Below are 21,470 nucleotides of genomic sequence, written 5' to 3' on the forward strand. Positions count from 1 at the left end.
AGCATGAATCATGTTTGTCTGACTTGTTCTAAACAGGACTTTAAAAAAAATCATTGTAATAAATGCTTTTTAATATGATAATCCGGCACTTAATTGATGTAGGACAAACAGAATTCATAAAAGGGTCTGTAAAAATACTAGGTTTAAGTATTACCAAAATAAATGTTAGCTCAGCTTCATAAAGCTAAATTCAGGGCACCCAAGCGCCTCCCCCAAAAAGGCCCCCTTACCCTTGTCAATTGCGAAATAAACAGATCATACAGATCTCCAGTCCCTCTGCAATGCAGGGGCTTCTTGGGCAGAATCTGCATCTATGGAGTAAGAAAAAAAGAGGAAGCTGGCAGAGGAAGCTGCCATGGAATATCTCTTTCTCTGATTCTTACCACTTTGCTTAACAACTGCATGAACGAATAGGGGCTCTTCAGTAAGTTAAGAGTGATTATCATATGAAAGAAAAGAATTTGAGCTCTAGTAAAAATTCAAGAAGATTGTTATGAATTGTTCTAACTTTAAGTACTACCTACATAAATAAATACACTAAGATCATTAAAGAGTCTGCAAGTAATTATGACATAGTAGGGAAGCAGTTATATAGAGTATAAAAAACAAGAAGTCAGAAGAAATGGGCTCAAGTACTATCTCTATCACATACAAATAAATGTTGACAGCATAGGTAAGTTACCAACCTAAAAATTTATATTATTTGTAAAATGATCATAATTACAATACCTTTTTCATAAAACTGTTACGAAGTAAGGAATACTACAAGAAAAGTACTTTGTCAACAATAGTTGCTTCACTCTGAGCAAACAACACATCTCCTCTCCATAACAGCCACCAAACTATTCAATTAACCTGTCTGAACTATCTACACAGAGGTAAAAGTCTAATACTACTTAGAAATCTAAGTTCTGAATCAAGATTCATCCATCCACCTCTTTGTTATTTCTCTTTTTAAAAAATTTCTTGTTGTTCTCTATCCTCACAAAGCATGACTTAGAGAAAAGAGCATTTGGCTTTGAAATGTAGTATTCCTAGGTTTTAGAATCCAAGTGGTGAAGTTGGCCTTCCCTAGTGAAGGAATATAAAATCTCACCCTCAAATGACAATTATAAAACTGATAAAACTGTCAAAAAAACCAACCATTGTGCTCTGGAAATCAACCAAGGGCGAAAAACACAGTGAGAAGAGTTTATTCATGAAAAATAAACTGATTTCTTGGGAAGAACAGTGGAAGTCTGGCATCTTACCAGGAACTGACTATCTCCCTTCCCTGCTCCACCAACATTATGGTGAAAGCAAGGTGAGATTGCCTGTGAAAACCAGCAGCTTCACCGCTGAAGGAAGCTGACTTTGATTTGCAGTAGAGAGCAGAATACCCACACCCAGCAGGAAACAAAAAATCCTGCAGCTTTTGTAGCCTGAAATTACCATATCATTTGAGGCAAGCCACAAACCTGAGGACTACCTAGAAATCTAACAGGGAGGTCTGGGAAAGGAGAGACCCATATAGGGACTGAATAAATTCATATATTCTGAGGAGAGGCCCTGATGGTGCCCTGGCTGAACAGGAGGCAGCACATGTGTGCAGGGGAGGTCCATAAGGCCCTAAGCTCTCGCCAAATGCCAGGTAATTGGGAGGATGAGAGCAAGCACAAGGGTAAGTGGAGACCTGAGAGACACCAAGCTCTTACATATCCCTGGCTGACTGGAAACCTCCACATATGCACAGGGAGACCAGAGAAGATCCAACAGAAAGCAAAGGAGGCAAACTTGAAAATTTCATATGTGCTCCCCAAAACATACACAATCCAGCAGCAGAGGGTGAAAGGTATACAGGCTCAACATGTTTAAGCACAACCTCCAAACAAACAGTAGCTAAGCACTAAGCAGTGCAGATACAGGGGTGAACTCTAGAAAGCCAAGGTAAAAAATATAAATAAGAATTTTTTAAAAGCTAAGGAGATACATCAGTAGCCAAATACTGTGAGAGAGACAAATTCCACACATAGAGTCCATGAAAGTTACTTTTAAAAAAATTACTGAATGAAACAACCACCACCACCATCACTACCACCTGCAGAAAAAAATTAATAAAATCAGAATAAAGTTGCTATAAAAAATGGGCAGAAGGGCCTCCCTGGTGGCGCAAGTGGTTGAGAGTCCGCCTGCCGATGCAGGGGATACGGGTTCGTGCCCCGGTCTGGGAGGATCCCATATGCCGCGGAGCGGCTGGGCCCGTGAGCCATGGCCGCTGAGCCTGCGCGTCCGGAGCCTGCGCGTCCGGAGCCTGTGCTCCGCAACGGGGGAGGCCACAACAGTGAGAGGCCCGCATACCGAAAAAAAAAAAAAAAAAAAAAAAAATGGGCAGAAGACCTAAACAGACATTTCTCCAAAGAAGACATACAGATGGCCAAGAGGCACATGAAAAGATGTTCAACATTACTAATTATTAGAAAAACGCAAATCAAAACTACAAAGAGATATCATCTCACACCAGTCAGAATGGTTATCATCAAAAAATCCACAAACAATAAATGCTGGAGAGGGTGTGGAGAGAAGGGAACCCTCCTACACTGTTATGGGAATGTAAATTGGTACAGCCACTATGGAGAACAGTATGGAAGTTCCTTAAAAAATTAAAATAGAGGGCTTCCCTGGTGGTGCAGTGCTTGAGAGTCTGCCTGCCGAAGCAGGGGACACGGGTTCGTGCCCCGGTCTGGGAGGATCCCACATGCCGCGGAGCAGCTGGGCCCGTGAGCCATGGCCCCTGAGCCTGCGCATCCGGAGCCTGTGCTCCGCAACGGGGGAGGCCACAACAGTGAGAGGCCCGCGTACCAAAAAAAAAAAAAAAAAAAAAAAAAAAAATTAAAATAGAGCTACCATCTGATCCAGCAATCCCACTCCTGGGCATATACCCAGAGAAAAACATGGTCCGAAAGGATACATGCTCCCCAATGTTCACTGCAGCACTGTTTACAATAGCCAAGACATGGAAGCAACCTAAATGTCCATCAACAGAGGAATGGATAAAGGGGTGGTACATATATACAATGGAATATTACTCAGCCATTAAAAAGAATGAAATAATGTCATTTGCAGCAACATGGATGGACCCAGAGATTGTCATATTGAGGGAAGTAAGTCAGACAGAGGAAGAGAAATATTGTATGATACCGCTTATATGTGGAATCTAAAAAGAAATGATACAAATGAACTTATTTACAAAACAGAAACAGACTCACAGACTTAGAGTACAAACTTACGATTACCACAGGGGAAGGGTAGAGGGGAGGGATAGTTAGGGAGTTTGGGACTGACATTACACACTGCTATATTTAAAATGGATAACCAACAAGGACCTACTGTATAGCACAGGGAACTCTGCTCAACATTATGTAACAACCTAAATGGGAAAAGTATTTGAAAAAGAATAGATACACGTATATATATAACTGAATCACCCTGCTGTACACCTGAAACTATCACAACATTGTTAATTGACTATAATATAAAATAAAAAGTTTAAAAAAAAGAATAAAGTTGCTATAATATACTATTGGATTGGCTAAAAAGTTCGTTCTGGTTTTTCTGTAAGATCTTATGAAAAAACACAAACAAACTTTTTGGCCAACCCAACATGTAAAAAGTCTAGTTTCAAGAAAAAAATTGTGAGCCAAAGAAAAAGGAACCTGTGACCCACTCTTGGGGGTAGGGTGGGGGTGGGGGTGGAAGTAGAAGCTGTATCCAAATGGGACCGGCTATTAGATTTAGCAGACAAAGATTTTAAAAGTTATTAAAAATATGTTCAAAGAAATAAAGGAAACTATGCTTAATATATACAACATCAAACATATGAGGATGCACACAATGGGAATCCCAGAAAAGTTACAGTAAAAGTATTAGAAAAAAATAATGGCTGAAAACTTTCCAAATTTCATGAAAAACATTAATCTACAGATCAAAAAAACTAAACAACCCAAAGTAGGTAAGTATAAAGAGATCCCCAACCTAGGTATACCATAATGAAACTGATGAAAATCAAAGACAAAGAGAAAATCTTGAAAGCAGCAAAAAGAAAATGACTCATTACTTACAGGATAGACTTTTCAACAAATGGTACTGGGATAATTGCGTATTCATAGGAAAAAAGTGAACTCAGACCTTTACCTCATACCATACACAAACTGGATGATAGCCACAACTATAAGCTAAAACTGTAACACATCTAGAACTGGGTTCAGCAAACATCTTTTGAAATGGGCCATACTGTAGGTTTTCTGGGCCATACAATATCTGTAGAAACTAATCAACTGTCACTGTAAAGAGAAAGCAGCCATAGTCATTAGGTAAATGAATGGGTGTGACTATGTTCCGATAAAACATTACAATAACAAGCTGTGGGCCAGATATGGTCTGCAGAACACATTCAAGAAGAGAAAATCTATGTGACCCTGGATTCAAAAGCAGAATCCATACAAGAAAAAAAAAAAGACAAAAATTCATCAAGAATGTTTGCTCTTCAACAGACATCATTAAGAAAACAAACAGACAAGCCATACAATGGGAGGAAATCTTTGCATATCATATACATGAATAAAAAAACCTGTGTCCAGAATATATAAAATCTTGTAACTCAGTAAAAAGATAAATTATCAAATTAAAACTAGGGCAAAATATATGAATAGACATTTGACAAAAGAAGATACACGAATGACTAATAATCATATGAAAAGTTGCTCAACTTCATAAGTCACTGGAGAGATGCAAATTAACACCACAATGAGGTTACACTACACATCTGTCAGAATGGTTGTAATAAAAAGACTGACAATAACAGGTACTGGCCAGAATGTGGAGAAACAGAACCCTCATGCATTGTTCCTGGAATATAAAACAGCGCCATCACTTTGAAAAACAGTTTGGCAGTTTCTAAAACACAGACTAATCATATCAGACTTATCATATGACTCAGCAATTCCATTTCCAAGTAACTATTCAAGAGAAAGGAAAACATACGTTCACATAAAGACTTGTACAAGAATATTTTTATCATTATTCCTAATAGCCAAAAATGAAAATGATCCAAATGTCCATTAACTGGTGAATGGTTAAACAAAATGTGGCATATTCATACAATGGAATAACTACTTGGCAATAAAAAGAATGAACCATGGATACATACCGCAACATGGATGAATCTCAAAAACAGTATGCTAAGTGAAAAAGGACAGACACAAAAGACTATATTTTATATGATTCCATTTATTTAAAATTTCCAAAAAATACAAATCTATAGAGAAAGAAATAAGGTAAATGGTTGCCTGAGATTGAGAATGGGAGCAAGAATTGCCCTCAAATGGACACAAGACTTCTTTTTTGGGTGATAAAAATTGTATTTTAAAACTAGATTGTGAGATGTCTGCACAAATCTATAAATTTATTGGAAATCAGTGAGCTATAATCTTATGTGGATGAGTTTTACAAGATATCACTCATACTTCAAACTTCAATAAAACTGTTAAAAAAAGAAGAAGAAAGAAAGAAAATCCATCTTTGCCACTTGCAAACTGTGCTACTTGCACCAGGTTACTTAACCTATCCTAAGCCTCAACTGTCATCAGTAAAAAGAGTTAATAAAATCTACCTTGCAAAACTCTTGTGAGCACTTCAGTAATGTAGATGAAAGTTTTACCCCTTCTTTTTCTGTCCTATACCTTAACCCGTGCTGCAGAAAATTACTATATCCAAGATGTGTAACAAACAAGAATTGAAATCCCAGAACCAATAGTGAAGCACTCTCCTTAAAAACAAACAATATGGGCTTCCCTGGTGGTGCAGTAGTTAAGAATCCGCCTGCCAGTGCAGGGGAGATGGGTTCAAGCCCTGCTCCAGGAAGATCCCACATGCCACGGAGCAGCTAGGCCTGTGTGCCACAACTACTGAGCCTGCGCTCTAGAGCCTGTGCACCACAACTACTGAGCCCACATGCCTCAACCACTGAAACTAACGCGTCTCAACCACTGAAACCCATGCACCTAGAGCCTGTGCCCTGCAACAACTAGAGAACTAGAGAAGGCCCGCGCACAGCAACGAAGACCCAATGCAGCCATAAATAAATAAAAATTTTTAAAAAACAAACAAAAACCCAAACAAACAATATCGGGACTTCCCTGGTGGTCCAGTGGCTAAGACTCCGCACTCCCAATGCAGGGGGCCTGGGTTCGATCTCTGGTCAGGGAACTAGATCCCACATGCCGCAACTAAAGATCCCGCATGCCGCAACTAAGATCCCACGTGCTGGAACAAAGATCCCACATGCCGCAACTAAGACCCAGTGCAGCCAAATAAATAAATTAATTAATATTTTTAAAAAAACAAGATCAGAGCCTCCCTGGTGGCGCAGTGGTTGGGAGTCCACCTGCCGATGCAGGGGATACGGGTTCGTGCCCCAGTCTGGGAGGATCCCATGTGCCGCGGAGCGGCTGGGCCCGTGAGCCATGGCCGCTGAGCCTGCGCGTCCGGAGCCTGCGCGTCCGGAGCCTGTGCTCCGCCACGGGAGAGGCCACAACAGTGAGAGGCCCGCATACCGAAAAAAAAAAAAAAAAAAAAAAAAACAAGATCACTGTATCACCAATGCTCTTAATGGTACAGAGCACAAAAGTCTAAATTCTAATGTAAAAATTCTAATATAAAAATGTGACTTTGTAGCTAACATAGTTCTACAGTTAATGCTATAGTTAATAACACTATTGAATATTCAAAACTTGCTAACAGTAGATCTTAAAAGTTCTCATCAGAAGGAAAAAATGTGAACTCTAATATGAATATTCTAAGTAATAAGAAAACAATTTAAATGGTAGTATTTTTACTTAATTAGTGATATATAAGTAACTGAAATCTTAAAATTGATGACATTTTAGGGCCTCCCTGGTGGCGCAGTGGTTGGGAGTCCGCCTGCCGATGCAGGGGATACGGGTTCGTGCCCCGGTCTGGGAGGATCCCATATGCCGCGGAGCGGCTGGGCCCATGGGCCGTGGCCGCTGGGCCTGCGCATCCGGAGCCTGTGCTCCGCAACGGGAGAGGCCACGGCAGTGAGAGGCCCACATACCGCAAAAAGAGAAAAAAAAAAAAAAATTGATGACATTTTAAACTAGATGAAATACTGTATACAAAGTTATTTGCTTATCCTTTCTATGGCATTAATCTGAATATTTCTCCCCTTAACAACACTGATGAACATGAGAATTTTCTTTTCTATACAAATTGTTCCAACTTCCCAAAACTTTTAGAAGCAGTCCAGAGCTTCTCAAGTGAGAATTAAAAAAAAAATCATAGGTACTTCCCTGGTGGCGCAGTGGTTAAGACTCCGTGTTCCCAATGCAGGGGGCCCAGGTTCGATCCCTGGTCGGGGAACTAGATACCACATGCATGCTGCAACTAAGAGTTTGTATGCCACAACTAAGGAGCTGGCAAGCCACAACTAAGGAGCCCGCCTGTCGCAACTAAGACCCAGTGCAACCAAATAAATAAAGCCAGTCAGAAGAAAAATTATTCTTATCCCTAAGGTGCTAAGGCTGTTGCCACAATAATATCCCTATATAATTTACTCTCCTCTCCTTTTTTAGCCAGAAAATATGCATAGGGAAAAAAGAGGACAAAACGTATATAAATATAAAAAATCTTTACTCTGATAAAAATGAAATACATCCCAATCTTCTCAAATGTCTTATGCTATCTCTTGCTCATCCTTTTCATGGTCATAGAAACTAAAATTATTCCATTATGACCAACAAAGAATTTGTACTTATTATTCCAGAGATTCTCCATGTTCTATCTATAATTCTAAAAAATGCTCTCTTCCGGATACAGGTAATACTCAAAAGGAAACTTCTATGTTCATGAAAAAGGGAAACTGGGGAAGGGGAAGAAAAGGGAAAAGGGACAAGGTAAACTAGCTGTCAATGACAACTAAAATTACCATTTAAGTCATTTATAAATCTTTACTGTTGGATCAAGTAAGTGAATCTAATGAGATTATCAAAACTAATTTCAAAGGTTATATCTTTCTGAATTTCCATTCCAGTAGGAATACTGATTAGAAAGGTTTTATAAGAGCAGGCATATTTCAGGTACCAGAGAATCGTACTAAACTCTGTTTTGGAAACTCAACCATTTGAAGCAAGAGTCCTATGATAAATTGGTCCAAGTCTGCTGTCAGAATTATAGAGACATTCTAGTATTTTGAGAGAAACAAGTCAACATTTATTTCCATGCCCTATGCTCTCCTAAAATTATACCCGGGTTTACACTTAAAACTTAACAGCTTTACCATTTCTGATAATTGTATACTCTTAGGCCTTAAACTTGCCTTAAAATTTTCTTACTCTACCACATAGAAATATTTACCAAGTTTTGCTCATTCTAACCTTTAAATGTCTCCCATAATCTGCTCAGTCTGCTAGCCTATCCACCACTACGTTAGTTCTAAGCCCCCGTGATTTCTAAACTATTTCTACCAACCTCTTCCAACTCTAATCCATCCTTCACAGTACCATCACACCATCAAAGAGTAATACTCTTATAGTCAAGTTCTAATCATCTCCCTCTTTTGCTGAGGAACTTTTACTAGCTCTATACCAATCACGGAATGAAATACAAATATCTTAAAATGACATTCAATGCCCTTCATAATCCTGTCCCAACCTACTTTCCAACTTTCTAATCCTGGCCCTCTTACTCTACACCTCTACAAAGTTACCTATTCAAATGTCTCCAGTCCCACATTGGTATCATATATGTGTGAAAAGTCGGATAAGGTATAAGATAACAGGAAGTGGCAGGACCAATATCCAACTAAAAACATTCATATCTGTGAAAAAACTTTTTCTAACTATGCAGGCCAAACAAAAAACATCTACAGACAGACCTCAGTTACTAGCTCGGCCTTCTGCAACTCCTGCAAGCTAAGTCAAATAATTTTCTGTACTTAAAATAAGCCCTGGGCTTTCTTACTCCTATACTTGGTAGTTATAGCACTCCCTTTCCCTCAAAAAATTCTGCCCCATTCTGTGAAAATTATAGCCATCCTCAAAGTCCACTCAAATATCACCTTCTCTACAAAGCCTTCTGTGCTCCCCTAACTCAGCTATCACCTACATCCCCCTTTTCTGTTCCTATAAACTCTTCAATCGTACTTATTACATTTTGAATTATATTACATTTATTTATATACAGTTATCTCTCCTACTAGACTATATGATGAGGAAACACACAATATTTACTTATTTTGTATCACCTGTCATTCCTTGCACAATTAGGCAACTCTACTAATACCGGAAAAATTCAGATTAACGAAAATTTTTAAATTTTGAGAGTAAATGTCATCTTAAAAACCATCAAATCTTTACATCAATAACTAGTAAAACTGAAGGGGGGGGAATTACGATTATGGGCCAAAATGAGTTTTGTTTATTAGCCTACCTAATTACTCCCCATGAATAAAATACATTATTCTTAATCTGCGATTAACAGCCACATTGGAAAAGGAGTCTCTTGTGTATTCCTGAGAAGGTCACAAAGGTAAAGGAAAAGAAATCTTTTTTCCAACCCAAAATAACAAGTTTTAAATAATAAAACCAGGGACTTCCCTGGTGGTCCACTGGTTACGAATACGCCTTCCAATGCAGGGGAAGCGGGTTCGATCCCTGGTTGGGGAATTAAGATCCTACATGCTGTGGGACAACTAAACCTGAGGGCCGCACTACTGAGCCTGTGTGCTCTGGAGCCCGTGCGCCACATGTAGAGAAGAACCCGCATGCCACGACTAAGACCCAATACAGCCAAATAAATAAATTAATATTTTAAAATAAATAAAATCAGAGCTATAAACTGCTAAAAAGTCCTTCTGAGACAAGGAAAATGATATAGGTCATAAACTCATATCAACATAAAAGAAAGGAAGCACATTAGAAAGGGATAAAAGAATGTAAAATAACATCTTTCGTTTATTTCATTTTATTTTTCTTATTCTTAATTGATCTAACAGATAACAATTGTTCAAAATAATTATAGCAATAATGTGTTTGGTACTTATAGCTTATGAATGATAACAATGTTATAAGGGACAGGAAGGAGAAATCGGGAATACTCTTGTTATAAGATACTTGCACTACATGAATCAGTACAGTGTTACTTGAAAGTACACTTGCATCAGTTGCAAATGTATGTTGCAAACTTTAAAGAAACCACTAAACAAAGTAAAAAGAAGTAAAATCAATATACAAAGAGAGGAAAGAAAATGAACTCATATTAAATGCTCAATTAAAATCCAAGCAAGAAGAAAAAGAGGGGAAGACAAAAAAGAATAAAGAACAAGGGCAATGAACAGAAAATGGTAACAAATGTAACAGATATTAATCCAAGTATATCGATAATCTCTTAATAGGTGAATGGATACACTGTAATACACCCATAAAATGGATTATTATTCAACATAAAGAAAAATAAGCTACCAAGCCATAAAAAGACATGAAGGAATCTTGAAAATATATTACTAAGTTAAAGAAGCCAACCTGAAAAGGCTACATACTGCATGATTCCAACTACATGATATTCTAGAAACTATATGACTATGAAGACAGTAAAAAGATCAGCAGTTACCAGGGGTTGGATGGAGGCAGAGAGGGGGGAAAAGACGAATAGGTAAAGCACGGGGGATTTTTAGGGCAGTAAAACTATTTTACATGGTACTATAATGGTAGATACATGACATGAGGCACTTGGCAAAACCCATAAACTATATAACACAAAGAGTGAACCCTAATTAAACTATGAACTTCAGTTAATAATCATGTATCAATATTGGTTCATCAATTATCACAAATGTATTATACTAGTATAAGATGTTACAAATAGAAAAAAAGTTCAGTTAATAGTAATTAATACCATACAAGGCATCTGACATTCTCACTCAGGGAACTCAAAATTATAATTAATACAAATAAACACAAGAATTACAAGAATTAGGTTTAACAATCTGGATAAACTATATAAAATCAAGATTTTCTAAATATATATAATGGTATAAGTACTAAGTTACCAAATTCTAACCATGATGAATTTCTAAGATTGGCTAGAACCTGAAACATAAGATGAAACAGATTTAAATACACGGTACTGTGCTTTCAAGTTGCCCATGTTCCAAAATATTAGTAGTAACAAAAAGCATTATATGGCTAAAAAGATAATAATGATATTTTTACAGTAAACATGAACATTTTTATAGGGTCATATTTCTCAAACACTTTGAAAGTTACTAAAGAACTCTATTTACTTTGCACATTTTTCTGAACAAAAAAAGCATTGAAATTAGGGCAAAAGAATTGTTCTTTATCTTGACGGTGGTGAATATTTACAACTCTGCATTTATCAATATTCATAGACTTCTATGCCATAAAGAGCATATTTTACAGTATGTAAATTACCCCAGAAATCAATTAGAAATTTAAACTGTAAATAGAGTAAATGGGAATGATACAGAGAAAGGAATAAAAGGGGCAAAAGATAACTGAACAGAGTAAAATGCAAAGAAAAAGAAGAGGTGGGATCATGTTGTTAATTTTAAGAGTGAACAGTTTTTTTCAAGATAGACGATTTCTACATATCCAAACTTAACTCTCTCAAATGCAATTATATGCAATACTAAAAACTACGAATTTCAATCGTAAAGATAATAAATGGAAAAAAGGATCAGAATAAAATACTTAAGATATCATCTCCTATTTACACGTTTTAATTTTCACAAAAACATGTATATGTATAAATCTTATACATATATTGTATATACACAAACATATATGTTAGCATATCTATAATAATTTTTACTGTCAGTAAACACTGGTTGAGGAGAAGCAAAGAGGCTTTCACTGCTCATTTTGTACTTCTTGATGTCGTTTACACTTTTAAACCATGTACATCCATTTTTTAAATGTCAACAAAATTAACTGAGCAAGGGGATTATGGGTCATTTTATGTTTTCTCCTCTATAACCTCTAATGAATATCATTTTTAAATCTGTTTAAAATAACAGAGAATTATAAATAATAGATATTTAATTGTTTAACCTGTAATAATTTTTTATAGTAGTGAAAAATGAGGGAAAAGTTTTAAAATTAAATGATCAATTGAAGTATTACAGAGACATATACTAGAAAGTCCTATGTATACCCAATAAAAAGGAGTTTAAAAAATGACATGGAAATAGGTTCATGATATGAAAAGCAGTTAATAAAAAAAATCTGATCTCATTTTTGGAAAAATATTTAATAAAAGTATTAAAAATAGATTGTTATTAATTTATTCAACAATTAATTATTGAGATCCTTTTGTGTACCAGGTACTGAGATGGGTACAGAAGATACAGGGTAGACTAGCTGCCCTGGAGTAGGGAATAGGTTAGGGAAGTACCAGAGAAGGGAGATAAAGAGCTACTTAACTGCAGTGCTACTGTGGTAGGTCGTCTACATATATAATCACCAAAATTCCTCCCACTTCTGAATGCTCATGCCACCCCTCCCATTAGGTATAGAGCCAATTTCTCCTTCCCTTTGAACCTAGCCTTCCAACTTACTCTGCCAAGTAGAATGCAACATAAGTGATACTGTGCCAGTTCCAAGCCTAAATATTAAGAGGCCTAGAAGTTTCTACTTGTTTTCTTGTTACCCTGAACTGCCACGTACTTCAGGATAGCCCAGCAGGAAAGGGAAACCATGTGTAGAGACAGGCCCTGAAGGAAGAGTAACAATAAGTGGAGATAGCACCAAGATGAGAACTAAGGTGCCCAGCAGACAACCTGCATCATAGCCCAAACAGAAAGTGAGAGCACCTTGGAACATCTAGCCTAAGTCAACCTGTCTCAACTGGCAGCAGATAAAATAGAGATGACTCGTTGCCACTCATCCCTGACCAAATTTCTAGCCCAAAGAATCATAAGCCAAAAAAAAGAAAAAAAAAGGTACTTTAAGGTGATATGCCATGCTGCAATAGATAACTGAGACCAAAAAATGGTACCTGGAAAGTGTATTACTGTAAGAGAAACCTAAAAACTATGATATTGGCTTTGCGGACACAGAGATAGGTGGAAGTTGAAAGGGTAACAAGGAGCCTGGAAACTGGATGAGCAGTAAGGATACTGCTATAGGAGGTTAGAAATAGGGTTATCCATATTATTTACTGGGAGAACAATTAGCATAACTGTCATATGACGTAACTTAGAAGATTAAAAATACACATAGTGAATCTATAGATCTAGCTAAGAAGATTTCCAGACAAAATATTCAAAGTGTCAATGGCTTCTTTATAGCCAAGTATGAGAAGGTACAAGAAGAAAAACATGAGCTAAAGAATTATAAGCAGAATTTAAAAGAAATATTTCCAACCAGGAGTTGCTTGGCTGGAAAATAACTGTTTCTCATCGCTAGCCTCTATAGACAGCAGAAGACTGTCAAAGAAACAGCACAAGGACAAAGATCAAATCAGTGCTACCAAGAACATGGGCTCAGAGGCATCAAATCAAAGCACATCTGTAAAATGTATTAGGAATTCAGGAAGACTTAAGACAGTGCTTGTATACCCTCTCAGGCAGGTAAAAGGGCTTCTAAGAAACTCCAGGCCCCTAACTTGAGGTCCAAAGTAGAAAAAAGCCTGTCTCAGAAAGAACTGTGGATGTGACTTTTGTCTAATGGAATGCACTTATAATCTGATGTATAGAAAACCCACAAAGTGTTTAATGGAGTTCAATCAGTTTGTACTAAAAAACAAAACAAAACACTGTTCCAAATGAAAAGACGCCTTTAGGCTCTTAAACTGTCACATACATGAAGCAGACTAAAACTGCTACTTAGATGCAAACAAGGCCCATTTCTTATGGAAAAGTAAAAATGACTCAGAGAGGAGAGCCAAGAGCAGAAAGGATCCAGTCAAGAGCTAAGAATAATACAGGTCTTCCTCAACTTACAATGGGGTTAAGTCTCAATAAGCCCACTGTAAGTCGAAAATACGTTTAATACACCTAACCTACTAAACACCATAGCTTAGCCTAGCCTACATTAAATGTGCTTAGAACATTTACATTAGTCTACAGTTGGGCAAATCATCTAACACGAAGCCTTTTTTATAATAAAGTGTAGAATCTCTCATGTAATTTACTGAATACTGTACTGAAAATGAAAAACAGAATGGTTGTCTTGGTACAGAGGATTTTAAGTGTACTGGTTGTTCACCCTTGTGATCACGAGGCTGCCTGGGTGCTGCAACTCACTGCCACTGCCCAGAAACATGAAAGAGTAAGCATACACATTGCTAGCCTGGGAAAAGATCAAAATTCAAAATTCGAAGTACAATTTCTGCTTAATATGTATCACTTTCACACCATCAAAAAGCCAAAAAATCTTAGGTGGAACCATCATAAGTCAGAAACCATCTGTAATGAATTATGAAGCCACTATCAGACAACAGAATCAAGCCATAATCAAGGATATTTTCTATTTCCTGGTTAGAGTTCAGAATTGCTTTGGACCAGAGACTACTACATGCTTCCCATTCTTTCACTCTGCAACGGAAGTAACTATTGTGCTTTACTGTCCTTGTCTCAAAACTGTATACTGAGTGTATTGGGAGGGTGAGGGGGAGACTTGCCTTCTTAGTTCACAGGTATCCAAATCAAAAAGAGCTATACCCAAGGAGCCTCATCCATATCCCAACCTAATGCAGATCATAAGATAACGGACTTCGAACCAGAGGTCATAAATGGATAAGATTTCTGGGCATCTTAGGAGAGCTGGGGTTGTCCTCCATGTTGGAGAAACGTGAATTGTCCACCAGAGGAAGAATTGTGGTAGTCCATCTGCAAAGATGGCTGCCAACAATTCCTCCTACTCCTGTACACATATGCTACTCCTCCTATCAAGAGGTGGCATCTATTTCTCCTTTGAAAAACAAAATGCAGGGCTTCCCTGGTGGCGCAGTGGTTAAGAGTCCGCCTGCCGATGCAGGGGACACGGGTTCGTGCCCCGGTCTGCGAAGATCCCACATGCCGCGGAGCGGCTGGGCCCGTGAGCCATGGCCGCTGAGCCTGCGCGTCCGGAGCCTGTGCTCCGCAACGGGAGAGGCCACAACAGTGAGAGGCCCGCTACCGCAAAAAAAAAAAAAAAAAAAGAAAAACAAAATGCAGTTGAAATGATACTACATAGTTTCAGGCCTAGGCCTTAATGGGCCAAGAAACTTCTGGTTTTGTTCTCTTGTTATCCAGAATCACCATGTAAAGAAATCCAGACTATCCTTCTACAGAGAAACCAAGAAAATAGAAAAGCCACAGTTGGTAAACGAACAGGCCATCTAGAGAAAAGATGAGGTGTCTCAAGTAAAAGCCAGCACTAAGGCCATCTTGGATCCTCGAGGCCCACTCCAGCCCTCAGTCAGTATCTTGTGGACCAGAGCAAGCTATTCCCTACTCAAACTCCTGATCCAAAAATTGTGAGCAATAAAATAGTTATGATTTTAAGTCACTAAGCTTTGAAGCAATTTGTTACTCAGTAATGAATGACTGATACAGATAGTGAGCGCGGCAAAGACTACAAAGGAAAAGTACTGGGTACTTTCTAAGAGTCAGTATTAGGAATCCTAATGTAATCTGAGATGTAGGGAAGGTTTTCATGAAAAGTGATATACTTAAAAGTGGTTATTTAACACTATTTAATAGGAAATTATGAACAAAAATTTTGTTCACTGGTTTCAAATTTCTATTTTCCTAAATTTCCACATTATGCCTGTTTTACTTTTGAAATAACAACAAAAATGTTATTTTATTAAAGCTTCCTTAAGGATACTGTTGGCAGTTTATTGGTCCTATTGTATTGAAATTTATTAAGTCTAAAATATATTTTCTCATGACAAAATATGCAAACATTTCAGCAAATAACAAAAGTTTTCTACTGTCCTATGTAGTTGAAGAATGGGATGTTCTGATTACACTAGGATTCCAAAAATTAAACAGCCTATATTGGTTTAATAACTTCTAAAGAATTAGAATGTATTAAAACAATTAACCTAAAATTATACTGCTTATAATTTAATATCACACTATTTTTGGAAACTTCTTCAGGTTTATGTAATTCCTCATAGTTATCATTGTGAAAAGATGTGGATAACTTAAGACTGAGAGAAGTAAATAATACTTTGATAACAGAATTAAGAGTGGAAATAACCCCCAAAACTGCAATAATGGAATAAAAGCAACATGGAAAAATTAAACAGAAGTAACTGAAGAGACAAACACATTTAGGGTTAAAAAGAAATCAACCACAAAAGTACAAGAGGAGAAATAATCCAGCTTAACAGTATAAAAAAGCCTTGGGGTTTGAGCTGACCACAAGTATATCAGACAATAGTAAGGTAAGCCATATCAGCATAATAACTGCTTAGATAATCTCAGACTTCATTAATGCATTTAATTGACAAATATTTACTGAAAACCTATAATGCACTACTTATTTTCCTAAGAGAATACAGTAATGAGGACCAGAGAAGGAATAATCTCACCATATTTAGAACTAGTCAAACTACATATGGAATATTAAGTCCATATAAAGGAAATGGTTGAAAAAATTAGAGAAATGTGACCTATAAAAGGAAAACTTCCTAATTTGAATATTGCCCTAAAAGAACAAAGAAAGCTCTTAAAACAATTCTTTCATTTTACCAAAATAAATTGACTACTACGTGACAGGCGATGTGCTAGGCACTGGGGTATAAGTGGAAAACAAAATAAATATTGTCCCTGTCTTCACTCTACTTATAGTCAAGTGAACACCCTATTACTAGAAGACCTTTTAGCAGGTACCAAATAAGAATCTGTCAAGCACTTTTTATAAAAGAGATCTCTTTTAAAACAGATCTATATTATATTTAGATAATCTCTTTTATTATATATTATTATACAATAATCCCTTTTATAATAGAGATTCATGTACTTTGATTAAGGCTGAAATAAATTACCTCCAAAGTTACTTCCAAATCTAAAATTTTATGATTATTTACTTATAGCACTATAACATGAAAGAATGTAATTGTTACTCTGAGATAAATGAATGTATAATGAATAAGATAACAGGCAAATCAATACACACAAGCACACACACACACAGGTTGTTGTTGTTTTTTTCTTTTAATATTTCTACCTAATAAGACAACCATGTCACTTTACACGTTAAGCCTTCACAGGCAAACTACTCAAAACCAACTTCAATCCACATTCAGAAAATCAAATCCCAAATTTTTATTTCATTTCAACAAAAATTTTAAAACTCTTTACCCTAATGATTATCTCACCCTAGTTAAAATAATTCCAAAGAAATTAATATCCATGATTTTTCTGGGATTTCTTATATTAATATACCTTTCCATGGCTTTAGCTGTATAAGGCAAATGCATTTCAATACTGTGTTCATCTTCATCTGTCTGCAGAGACATTCGTTCAAACATTCCTGTCTTCCACAGTTCTCCGTAAACTAGAGATTTCAAAATATAGTAAAACAAATATATTAATGTATATCCTTACCCTGTGAGACTCTACCCAGTAACAGAAAACTACATGCTTTGGCAAGAGACAAAAAGCACCACATAATATTCTCCATTTTTAGTTTAAAAAAAAGGAAAAAACAACTAGCTTCTTACATACCAGACAAAACAGTAAGACATGTAATGATTTATTCAGCACTTTCATATGTTACATAGTTATATAAAAAATAATAATTTAAATTTTTCTTCGGCTCCTTTCATTATATCTAAAATCACCTCTGAGTCTAAGCTTATCCTTGACCTTATTCAATCAGTAGATACTAACAAGAACAGTTGATTAGAAATCTTACTGAAATATGGAAAAATCCCCTGGTCTACTTACTCATGAGGTTAACAATATAGTTTTTGAGTTTTGTTTCGTTTTTTAATACAATGTACAGACTTATTGTTTTACACCTCAGGTTCCTGTCATACTAAGATAAGAAAAGAAAATTCCTACTGAGAATGCTATTTTCCTCAACATTAAAAATTAAGCTCGTGGTATAGACTGGAATATAAATTTACCACAGTACCATGCCTTAAATAATCTTAAAATTTTAAAATGATTTAGTAATTCAGATCCTTCTGATGAATTACACTTAAAACTAGATATTATCAATATATAGCAAGAAAACGATGAAATATGTAAAAAAAGATATAAGAATATTTTTATTTTATCATTGAACAAAACCAGCATTTTTATAACTACATCCTTAAATGGATTTACCAATATCAAAGAAACGAACAAATAACGGTATGACTTTTTTTTCTATAAAATTATACCTGATTAAAAATCCTCCATTCCTCATTGCCAGTCTATGCAAAACCAAAATTTTCTAAATGCCCCAACAAGGTTTTAAAACTAAAGCATGTCCTGGAGGAAAGCGGAATTGGAATGAAGGTCGTAAAAAGGTACAAACTTCCAGTAATAAGATAAGTAAGTACTAGGGATGTAATGTACAACATAATAAATACAATAAACACTGCTGTATGTTATATACAAGTTGTTGAGAGTAAATCCTAAGAGTTCGCATCACAAGGGAAAAAAATATTTTTTTCTATTTCTTTAATTTTGTATCTATATGAGATGATGGATATTTGCTAAACTTATCATTTCATGATGTATGTAAAGTCAAATCACTATGTTGTATAACTTAAACTTATGTAGTGTTGTATGTCAACTATATCTCAATAGATCTGGAAGAAAAAAAATAAAAAATTTAAAAGCATTTTAGGGCTTCCCTGGTGGCGCAGTGGTTGAGAGTCCGCCTGCCGATGCAGGGGACGTGGGTTCGTGCCTCGGTCTGGGAAGATACCACATGCCGCGGAGCGGCTGGGTCCGTGAGCCATGGCCGCTGAGCCTGCGCGTCCGGAGCCTGTGCTCCGCAACGGGAGAGGCCACAACAGTGAGAGGCCCGCATACCACACACACACAAAAAAAAAAAAAAAAAAAAAAAGCATTTTAAATATATGAAAAATGTGTACCCTAAAACCATTCCAGGGAGTAAGGCTAGTAATATTCCAGTTTCATTAATAAACTATATCCTAACAACAAATTGCTAATACTCTATAATACTTAAAACCCCGAATTATGAAACTTTAGGCCTAAAAATTAAAGAAAAAGAGGTGATCATTTCCTCTGCAAATCGCTTGCTTCATTCTACAGAAGAATTTGTTGCAAAATTTCTTGAAACAATAAAAACACTCAATGTACTTAAAATATAATTTGATGAACTGGAAGGATACACATCAAGTTCATGAATGCGGTTACTTTTGGGAATGCAAATTGACTTCAGATGAGGGGAAATTCTGAGTCAAGTGTGGATGATAAGTACATGAGTATTTGTTATAGTAGGTTCTGTATTGTTTGGTATTTTTTAAATTATGTACAAAATGAGACATGATTAAATAAAAACTGTGATTTCTAGAATTCTATTTAAAAATCAAAATAATAATTAAAAAAATAAAATAAAAATCAAAATAATAGATATGTTTTAAAAATAAAATGCCCTTAGATTTATGTGGCACCCTTCTTGCAGAGTTTCACAACTATGGTCTCAATTTTTTTTCCCAAAAAAATCATATATGAGGATATAAAGTCATTATCACCATTATCCATTTACGGTGAAGTAACTGCTATACACGGAGGAAGACTAACATGCCCAAAATGTTTCAACAAGTTGTTGTGGGTACCAATTTCTTGTCTCACGGTACAACAAGTACATGGTACTTCCCTGATTATAAATGTAACCACTACACTCCAAAGACTAGCGGATCTGACAGATTTTTGTGACTGACAGAAAAACTGTAGTTGTCTTTTAGGCATATGGAAGATTTTCTTTCTTAGTTTTTGTTTTTGCAGATTAGTTATAACAAATTTTATTTTTACAATTCAAATATTACTATGATACTCATACTTTTAATTGTAAATTAACATATAATTCCTATTTGTAAAAACTTCAGCTGTTTACAAACTATAAAATTTCTATATACTTACTCTTTTGGTCAATACGAAGGTCATACAGAGGTGTCCTATATATATCCACACTGGAAAGTGCACATCGAGAAAGGGGCACATGATGAGAAGGCCCAAGGATGAAAATTCTCCGGCTAGGAGATATACAATAAAAAACACAGAACAATTGCACTTCTACACAAACTTTATTAAATAAAAAGGAAAAACAAGTAATTTTTAAAAATTACATGTAATATTGTTTTCCTTGATTGAGTTCATTACCTACTGTTATATGCTAAACTGTGTTCTCTTGAAATCATAGGTTGAAGTCTCAACCCCTGTACCTCAAAATGGAACCTACTTGGAGATAAGGTCTTTAAAGAGGTGATTAAGTTAAAATGAGGTCATTAGCGTGAGGCCTGAATTCAATATGACTGGTGTCCTTATAAGAAGAGGCAGAGACACCAGGGGTGCACATGCACAGAGAGGTGATCGACCATGTGAAGAGGCATTAGGAAGACAGTCATCTGCAAGCCAAGGAAGAAACCTAAGAAGAAACCAACCCTGCCAAACCATCTTGGACTTTTCCAGCATCTAGAACTGTGAGAAAATAAATTTCTGTTGTTTCAGTCACCTAGTTTATGGTAGTTTGTTATGGCAGCACTAGCAAACTAATGTTCCTACCAATGACTTGCTCCTCAGTTAATTAAGTTCAATTACTTATCTCTATCTTTTTGTTGGAAGGTCTTTAAAAGAACGATGTTTAATACCTGGGAATACTAGTTACTGATTATCTATAGTAAACCAACCGACTATGCTTAAAATCACCTCTGTATTCACAATGGCTAGGATACATAAGGTTTTTAATAGCTGTATTAATTGAATTTTAAACATTTCAGCTATTAAATAAAATCTCAAAATAACAAATTCTAAACTTGCCTACAACATTAATAAAAATCCATAAAAGTATAAATTCTAAAAATCCAAAATATCATTACAAAGAAGCATTCTGTTAAAGCTATTTCCACATTTCTTCCATGGCAGAGAAAAAAGGCATCTTGTTGAGAACTCTGTGTAATAAGCTTTCTCAGTTCCCATTCAAGTAGAAGTCATTCTCAAAAACAAAGAAACTTAACTATGTGTTATTTGCACTGTAGGCTAAAGAAAAGAACTGGGCTAAACTGTAGATTAAATCTTTACAATCCTTTTATCTTAACATCAAGAGTAAAATTAACTTATTCTCATTTTATGTCAAACATCTCTACAATCTAAATTCCAAACTCTCCATTTTCGCTGTTTCTCCCAGATTCATATGAACAAAACTTTCCCCACCACACACACACACACACACACATACACACACACACACACAAAGTTACAGAGACAAAAGAACCAAAAC

General features: G+C 36.1%; 1 protein-coding gene across 3 annotated transcripts in view; it reads right to left on the reverse strand.

Annotated features, from left to right (window-relative positions):
* MEMO1 (mediator of cell motility 1) overlaps positions 1 to 21,470 on the reverse strand; it is a 130,378-nt gene that overhangs the window by 21,469 nt on the left and 87,439 nt on the right. For 2 of the 3 annotated variants that reach the window (XM_060117042.1, XM_060117041.1), the window contains 2 exons: positions 20,114 to 20,226; positions 17,456 to 17,567 (listed from right to left, as the gene is read on the reverse strand). The exons of the other annotated variant lie outside the window; for it this stretch is intronic. In XM_060117042.1, coding sequence (XP_059973025.1) covers positions 17,456 to 17,567; positions 20,114 to 20,226 — 225 coding nt within the window. The remainder of the gene's footprint in view (positions 1 to 17,455; positions 17,568 to 20,113; positions 20,227 to 21,470) is intronic. 3 annotated transcript variants of the gene reach the window in all.

This window comes from Mesoplodon densirostris, chromosome 14, assembly GCF_025265405.1.
Source record: "Mesoplodon densirostris isolate mMesDen1 chromosome 14, mMesDen1 primary haplotype, whole genome shotgun sequence".
Classification (NCBI taxonomy): domain Eukaryota; kingdom Metazoa; phylum Chordata; class Mammalia; order Artiodactyla; family Ziphiidae; genus Mesoplodon; species Mesoplodon densirostris.